General features: G+C 36.1%; 1 protein-coding gene across 2 annotated transcripts in view; it reads right to left on the bottom strand.

The window, feature by feature from the left end:
* Window positions 1-6405: 6405 nt before the first annotated feature.
* LOC145686126 (phospholipase A1-like) overlaps window positions 6406-9309 on the bottom strand; it is a 94446-nt gene continuing 91542 nt past the window's right edge. Inside the window, exon 9 of one of the 2 annotated variants that reach the window (XM_081759100.1) lies at window positions 6406-6681. In XM_081759100.1, the coding sequence (XP_081615226.1) occupies window positions 6612-6681 (70 nt within the window). In that variant the 3' untranslated portion in view covers window positions 6406-6611. The remainder of the gene's footprint in view (window positions 6682-9309) is intronic. The other variant, XM_081759101.1, reaches the window with a different exon arrangement.

Raw genomic sequence — 9309 nt, 5'->3', positions numbered from 1 at the left:
ACTTTGTTCTCAGATGATGCCCAAAATCTGTCCATCTGTACAGGAAGTGTTGTGGTAGTGCTTATTGATGTCAATGGTAGTGGCTGTACAGATCTTCTTTCCCTCTCAGCACTTTTGATTGATGTTGGAAGATAGCTATCAAACACATAGTCGACACGGCTGAATTTGCAGGCATTATTTAGAATGGTGTCAAGTGATGTGAACAAGTCTTTAAATGTGACATTTCCTTTAACTTTCAGTCTTCGAAACTGGTTCATTACATTAACTACAACACAGGTTTCGAGAGGATCATTTTCTGGAAATTTATGGCCGTGGTATCTAATCTTTTTATCAAAATATTCATAAGCTGAGACTTTGAGGGTTTCGTAGTGGCGCCGTTCTCATCTATTAAGGGTGAAGGTGAAATATCATAACTAAGAATTTCTGCCATCGACAATCCTCTCTCCTTGGCAATTTCTACTTTTCTTTGAACCAGTAATTGATCCTTAATAACGCTTCTCACAGTTTTCTTTTTCATCTACATGCTAGGTTGTGTTATACTTCGAAATGTGGGAAGATTTTGTCTGTGAAGGGTGCCATCAGTGATTTCGAGCGAGATATAAACCTTTCCTGTCGGAATGTGGCAAAAGCTTCTTCGGCAGTCATCAAAATTGTAAAAGTTTCTTAGCACTCGATTCCGGGACACACTCATTGGTTAGAAGGTTGTGAAGCTTCACTTCGCCATTCACAATATATGATTTTTTTCTGCTCTCAATGTACTGGAACATGTTTTGGATGCTTTCTTCCATTTTATTTCTGAGCCTTCCCGTTAATTCATGATGCATTTTTAACTCATAATCACACGGTATTACATTAAGAACAGACTGAAATGTTTTTCGTATGACCAGTACTTCATGGTAAGCAAGCTCCCATTCTGCAATATATTCCTTCCTTTTTGTTTGGTCAATAATCCCTCCAGCTGATTTTTGAGAACGATTTAGTGTCTGTTCGAGAGCCATGTCAATACCCACAGCGTTAAATTTTCCACTTGTCCTTCGTACAACAAAATGTTCTTGTTTGAATTTGTTATATATTTCAGGATGGCGTGTTTCAAGATTCAGCATTTGCTCAAAGAATAGTGAACCCCATCTCAAATAGTTTATTCTGTCAAATACCTGAAAAACTGGAAGGATATCTTTTAGTGTTTGAAGATAGAGACTCCAATTACCTTCTCTGTCAGCTCTTATGAGGTTCTTTAAAAGACTTATTAGATGTAAGAACCCCTCAAGGAATTGACACTGCTCAGACATCCTCATCTGCTCTTCAGTGAAAACATTTAAGGCTTCCAAAACTGCCTGTGATGCTGCAATCAGCTCTTTAAACATTGCTTGCGCATCTTCTGTTGTTGAGTGATTCATAGCAGTAAGAACTTCTGCAACTCTTATAGATAACTGATAATCATCGTCAGAAGTATGCAAAAGTGCTTTCCACTTTAATCTCTCCACAACTTCTGCTAACATTAACATTCCTTTGGGTGACCTCACATAATTACTCCCTTGAAGAACACTTTCAGCAACTTTAACACCAAACACGTGATTTTCGATGAGAACATTTTCTAATCCACTCCCATTTATGTACTTATCAATACAAGAAAGTAAAATTTTGGTCATATGGAAAGATCCCAAGAGCAGCACTAGGTTTGGAAATTCATTTGAAACTAACTGAATTTCTGCTGCAATATGAAAAACGCCTTCATCACATGAAATTGGCAGAGCTGGTTGATCGAGAACTGAAAGCAAGCTTTGAAAGTTTTTCATACATGAATATACAGTATCATAAGATGTTACTGGATAAGGCAAAATAGGGAGAAAACCAACTTGTTGTAGTGGAACATCAGCTTCTGAAATAATAGCATGAATTCCAGACCATGCCAATGTTTTTTTGTTTGTCAATCCTCCAACAGCTTGCAACATACTTATCACTACCTCTTCTTTTTTGATCTCATCACACGGCAAAGTGTAAGCATCTTCAATGATTTTAAGATCCTGTGGAATGTTCAGCGGTGTTGATGGTTTCTGGTAATCTCTAATTTGTTGACATGGTAAAAGGACACCAGTTCGTTTTCTGAGTCTGTTAAGAGCTACTTCAGATAGTGGTGGCTTACTAGGATTTACACTTGGAGTTTTCTGGAATAATACCATAACAGTATCATGCGTACCCTGTAGACCGGAAAGGCTTGCCTCTTCGTGGTAAGTTATCCATAGCACCTACAGTAAAGTTACTACTGACAAAATGATTTGGAAGTGCAAGGTTCTGTGAGCATGCCATCATAGTGTATTGTGCAAGATTATGACGAGATTCCATAACTTCATTATAGCTGACTGATAACTCAGCTTTATTGAATAATGTTATCAGCTGTTTGCTCTTACATTTTTCATGAATTGAATGGCCAGTCATTAAATGCAAAGGGGTTTTCCTTTTTCCCTTATGAACATTATAAAACATTATCTGGAAAAGGACTTTAACTCGATTTGTTATAGGAGTTTCTCTTCTATCGTTGTTGTCTTCAATTTCACTGCATTCTGCTTCTTCTTCGTCTAAGCTCATAAATGCTTGACTGTCATCATTGATGTGAGAAAACAGTGTCAATTTATCTACGTTGAATACATGAGAGAAAAAGTCAATTAGCGGTTGGGGAATAGGTGTTGTCTTCCATGATTTTTCTAGTTGATTCGCATCTCCAAATTCATTGTCTAGGTTGAAGTCTGTTTCCAGAAGTGATTTTCTAATTAGCTTTCCAGCCTCTCCGACAGAAGAAACAGAACGTAGTTTGTCAGCTATTTAATCAATAGTGAGGTTTGATGAATAAACAAGTTGGGTCTGGTTTCTTTGTAGTGGTTGGCAAAATTGAATAGTATCACCAAATATATTTTTCATGTATAGCTTGACCTCTTTGTTAGTAATTAAATTCTCTCCAGCCTGCTTGTTGACATAACTACGAATCTCAGAAAGGGTTTGGCCATAGCCATTATTTAGAATGTTCTGAAAAAGTAGTCGACTATCCTCCATAAATTGACTTTTTTTTTTTTTTTTGGTATATATTCTTAAGGCAGAACCGGTAAAGTATGTGTGCAAATTTGGACGAAGTCTTCCTCCAAGTGCTGAGTGCTTGGAACTTGCTGAAGAATATTTGGTCAGGGTTGTAAAATCAGGCTCAAAATCTAAGACGTTTGACATTCTCCGATTTGAAATTATGAATCAAAGTAGTCTTCATAGCTTACAGGAATTACCTTGCACCAGTTCGTCATTACAGGGTCACCTGAAAAGATCCTTTTACATGGTATATTCGTATTCTACAGTGTTAGGCGCAGAAGAACCATTAGATCCAACGGATTTTGGATGGACATACAATGCAGATGATTCATCGCTCACACCGGATACTAGCATTAATGAGCTACCAGAAGATCTTATTCGAACATGTACTTGCAAGAGCTGTTCTACAAGACAATGCAAATGCCTAAAAAAATTGTTGGTTGTACGACCTTCTGTAAGTGCAAAATGATTTGTAATAATCGGTAACGTTACGAACTGTAACTCAATCCATGTAGACAAAATATGCAACGAACTTATTAATAACATTTAATTAGTTGCCCTCAAAAAGACCGATCAAAATATTTCATCACAGGATTGTAAGAAAACCAAAACCAAGTAATTTCATAAAGCTTTGTTATATTATAAATATGGTGCTTTTATTATTATTTGTATTAGTGTACTAACTTTATATCACTTTTAATTATATTGCTTTTTTTCTACTGAAATTGTTGAATTATTATTTTAGCAACCACGATTTATTATTATTATTATTATTATTATTATTATTATTATTATTATTATTATTATTATTATTATTATTATTAACCATTTGCACGTTTACCTAGAAATCTCACTGTAAGATCTTAGAGTAATTTATCAGCATTAAAACTTGTGCAGAAAAATCATGGATAGTTTTGCTTTAGCGCTTAACCTTTCTTAACTTAATCTGAAGCCAAACACCTTGAGCTACTAAAATTTCAATAACTCCGTCAAATTTAAAGATAGAGAAAAGATATTGGTACCGTTGGAAAGCTCTCATTATGCTCTATCCCGTTTATTTGAGGTATGTTTATGGTATCTCTTATAGTTTCGTAGTTATCTTCGAATAAATGATAATAGTGTACGAAAAAAATCGAAATTTCGAAAAACCTGCCGCCATATTTAAAAATGGCGGCACTATGTTTCGACGTTACGAATGTTTCTTGATTACAGTGTTCATTATCTTGAATTCGGTACAAGAATGAAGTTTCTAGCTTCATTTAATGATGAGATATTCGTGTTTTAGTTAAATATGGCATTTTCGCATGGCCGCCATATTGAATTTCCAATTTGCCAACTTATGCCCGGGTTGCCAGATGATCACCCAAGATTTTTTCCATCACTGAGATGTGTCTTACTTAGATCTGAAGAGAAACTTAGTCCACCTCAAAATTCCTACGGGTCTTATGGACAGGGTCTGTATTAAGTAGAAATTTGTTCAATTCTGACGGAAGTAGCGCGCGTACACTATTGTATTCACTGACTAACATGGCGGAGGTAAGAACAACGTTTGAAGAACTGCTCGTAGAACAAGTAAGAGAAAACAAAATTTGAACAACCTTAAGTATCCGAAATACAAGGATTCAGTATTAAGGACAAAAACATGCCATCAAATTGCTGAAAATATTGGTATCGTTGGTTAGTACTTTTATATTTGTGTAATTAATTAGTTGTATTACCGGGAACAATAGATAGTTCATACAATAACTGGTATGTACAAATTATCAATCCCTATATAAAATAAAAGCAATGTAATTTGAAACATGCTTTAGTATGATTTATAAATATTTTTTATTTGTTTTATAAAATTTATCCGGATCGGATTTTAATTCAAAGAAAAGGTTCCTGTATATTCCGTATTCTCGTCGAAGCTGGAAAATGGGGTGAGCCCACCACATTTTCCTAACATACTTCTGACAGCGGCGTTTTGAAATATAATATATTCCAGCTAAAACGATAGCTCTCCTTCGGGAATCCATTATCACAAAGTAAAGTCGCAAACTTTCTATTTTACGCATGCGCATTAGCTAGCGAGTAGTAATTTGGCGCAATACACGCACGGATGTATGAAAACGAAAATAATTTACAATGAATACGCTACATGTGATGCTTCCGTTCTAACGCGGGCATGAAAATCCGCCTATATATTGTAGGAACAGCAGCGCCCTATGGTCGGTGTCCGAAGTAATATAGTAAGAGGACGGTTTACTCAGTACTCACAAAGAGAACAGAGCATGGACAAATAAACAGGAAGCATGTGGGCAAGTGTCATTTGCGTCGTTATCATCAAAGGGTACAATGTAAACAAATAATTGAACTAATAAACTAGGTCACAATATTGATCTACGGAAAGAAAGGAAGCTTCTTTATCTTAACATGGAACACGTACAGAGGATGTCTCCACGAAAGTGATGTAGGAGTTGAAACGAACAAAAGAGAATTCTATGATTTGGAAGTGGATCGCACTATGTGCGCACACGTAGAATGACAGGCATCGTGTTCGCATTAACGTGACGGACTCTAAAGGTCCGTCCACCTTTAAGGTTGGCGTTTAAGCACGGCAACGGATGTGAAATTGTCTGTGTTGACGATTCGATGGAATCTGCTAAGCGCTGGACTGGCAACATGCATGCTTTTGTGTTGGCCTCCATTGATCAAAAAATACAATCGTTTCAAGCTACAACGGACACACAAACATTATTGTTCGCGCACTGAGAAGAAAACAGTCATATTTTCGGACGAGTTTCACTTCAACTTGTTCTGGAGTGAGAACTGCATACGCCCTTGACATTTCCTCGACTCCAGATGCAATATTTTAGCGGAACATTGACTGGTCACATGTATCCCGAACTGTGCAAGGTTTCTTCGAGGAACGGCGAGCACTTTGGTTCCTTGGTTTGCATGGTTGCCCGACACATTACCCAACGAATATATATAGAATGCGGTTGGTCGTTACCTTACTCGTCACGGTCCTCCAACATAACAGAGTCGGCATACGTGAACTCGTATACAAACAGCATGGTAAACTATTCTTCAGAAACACATCTGCTTCGATATCACGAAGAATAGAGACTTAGATTGCAGAACGCCGAGGTTTGAAGGTATCCTGATTTATTAAGGCTAGAGATAGTTGTACAGTTCTGAAATTCTGATCACTAAGCTGTTGTATAAATTTAATTTCATTCACACATGTCTACCTTGGCATTGCGATTTTCACAAACAGCACCATATAATTGAATTCAATGGCTACTCAACACAAAATCAAGACTTATTTTTATTCTCATGCTAGTTTTACTACGTTTATAATACAAAATATATACATGTATGGACTAATTAAAAGAAAATATTGCCTGCTAAAAATTACAAACACGGAATAAAGTTCAGAGTACATTCATTTATTACAACGAAGAATAACGACTCCGAATGTAGAGATAATTGATACGTTTTAGAAATCTGTTAGTCAACGAGGCAAAGTCTGAAATCATGAAAATAAAAGTTGCTTATGTAATTTCCTCTATAGCATATGGAGGCGAAGGATTCGTCACTAGATAATACTTTCCACTGGCACTACTAGAACAGAGAGAATAGTTTTAAACAAAGTATAGTGTTACATTAACTACAACATTACGTTTTAACAATGCATGGATAGTATCACAGTTTTGGATGTTATCCCATTGTCAGCAAATTACTAAATAATACGTACTATTCTTAAATTATACAGGCTGTTTCAAAACAACACTGACATCGTTTGGAAGGTGATTCCTGACACCTAGATAAGACGAAAAGTATAGACCAACGTGGGTGCACAAATGCTTCCTCTCGAAGTTATAGGCTGTCAAAAACATTAAATATATATATATATATATATATATATATATATATATATAATATATAATTAATATTATATATATAATATTATATATATATATATAATTAATATATATATATCCAAGCTGGAAGAACCAGGGACCCCATGCACCAGAGGTGAACGCTCTACCACTTTTTCTTTTAATTAACTGATTCGCCGAACGTGCCTCATTAACTTACTTTACTACTTATTACTAAATTTCTACTGAACTTTACTTGAGTTTTACTCGTTTAACCAGTAACCTAGAACGACAGGAACAGGGACATAGAAACATCGAGGACAGTTAAAATCACAAAGGATCTATCACCAGAAATCGAACCCGGGATCCCATGCAACAAAGACGCACGTGTTAGCCACTAGACCAGCAGGGAGAGCACCACTGAGCCACCGCGGCCCCCTGTGAATGCGGAGAGTAGAAGTGATCGGATGTATGATAACTGTGTATTATCTTAATTAACAATTTCTGTGTTCATCGTTTACTTGTACCTTCATTGGGTCTTGTCTCCCTAGTAGCTCCATATCGATCCCTCCAAAAAACTAGAACGTGGAGCGAAGATGGTAAAACTTTCTCTCGATGACAGATACCGATCATTGTTATAATATGACTATTTACTCATTCCGCAAAAGGAAGTCGCTGAGGAAGCAAGGGGTACGATAAGCGAAACAGCGTCCCCATATATTTATACAGAATAAAAATCGATTACTCATATATTCTTGTAATCTTCAGAAAGCTACAATCCTCAGCAGGGTGGTTTTGTTGTGTCGTTCTGTAAAAGGATATCTCAAAAACTGCTTGTTTACTAAAAATTCAGTCATCGTTGAAGACATCCCTAAACTTCGTGTTTTGTTAGCTCACGAAATAACACGGAGTATAAGTAAATAATTTCCCAGTATCTCAGCTTAGAAGATTGACTTGTATTGAATAACACTTTTTTTTTTATCACACAGATGCTCTTCAACTTGCTACAAGGACCTGTGACATGAGAATGCAGTTGAGTTTCAGCCGACGGAACTCGCCTCAGTCACGTGTTCCTCGAACCTTGACTAAAGAATATATTTGTAGAACGTAAAATTAAAAAAAAAAAAAAAAAAAATCATTTCATGTCTTAGATTATAGTGTACTTAAAATAAGTAATTGCAAGTGAATAGATTAGGGTATAAAAGAAATGTTACTAATCAGTTACGTATACGACTGAAAGTAAATAATGGTCACAGCATCCGGTATGTACAGCCGAGTTTTCTGAAGCTTAAGCTGATGTAAGGTGTGAAGTGAGACAGAAACGCATCATTAATTCAAATAAGATCTTTACTACACTTCAACCCAACAATTCTTTTTTCCGTAAATAATCCCAGGACAACAAATAGTGTGAGAATTTGGATGAAAGAACTATACTCTCAAGACTCACCACAAAAGAATACATATGGGATGTACTTTTGTTTACAGAGAACACAATTAATTAGGTCTCTCATTCCCAACTAGTCATGAAAATTGTGGAGTAGAAGAGTGTTGAGACATTATGGTGAACACTTCGGAAACGTCATTAAACGAAGCATGTTCCATTAAGTATGCCAAAATATACCTTTACCGCAGAACGGACGTCTCTGCTTTTTTCCTGTCAATAAGTTGATAACGAAGGTTGTCACTCACATTATATGATGTTGTGAAGCTTCTTTTCATTTTTTTAAGTGCAGAATCCGATGAAACACTTTAAGGTACACTGGATTCTCCCTCTTTAACCACCCGTCGACTTAATCAATCAATTTAGAAAAAATAGTTCATTTTTGTTATCAGCCACACTCCTTGCTTCACAATAATAATAAACATACATACACACAGCTATACCTACTGTTCAGTATGGGCTCAATTGTGTTTTTTCAGTTTTGTGTTTTTCTTCAATAAATACACATGCACCATAAATAAGTCCGTGGTTTATGTGAAAGTCTATTGTGCTTTATTCAATATACAGTATTTCGGTCAACTAAACGTCACTGGAGCAGCTTGTGGCCGAAGCTGTTTATTTTAATAAGCTGAATTTATAGAAGTATAGCACTATAAACCTTTTCTAAAACCTTTACCAAACTTTTCCAAAACTTTTACCAAACTTTCCCAAACCTTTTCTAGGTGCTACACTGTTGAGGGACTATGTAATGTTGATATTCATTTTAACTGACTTTTTCGTTGTCCGATCAAGCCCCATTCCCGTGGTGATCGGCTAACTGTGAGTCTACTGTGTTACGAAATCCTTTTTGTATAGTGATAACAAGTAACATCAATAATATTGTAATATCCTACACGTAGTCTATATTTGTAAACACCAATACGTGCTTTC

This window comes from Thermobia domestica, chromosome 5 (genome assembly GCF_964235325.1).
Source record: "Thermobia domestica chromosome 5, izTheDome1.hap1.1, whole genome shotgun sequence".
NCBI lineage: Eukaryota > Metazoa > Arthropoda > Insecta > Zygentoma > Lepismatidae > Thermobia > Thermobia domestica.
Note: the sequence above shows the minus strand (reverse complement) of the source record. Positions and strands in the feature narration are given on the sequence as shown.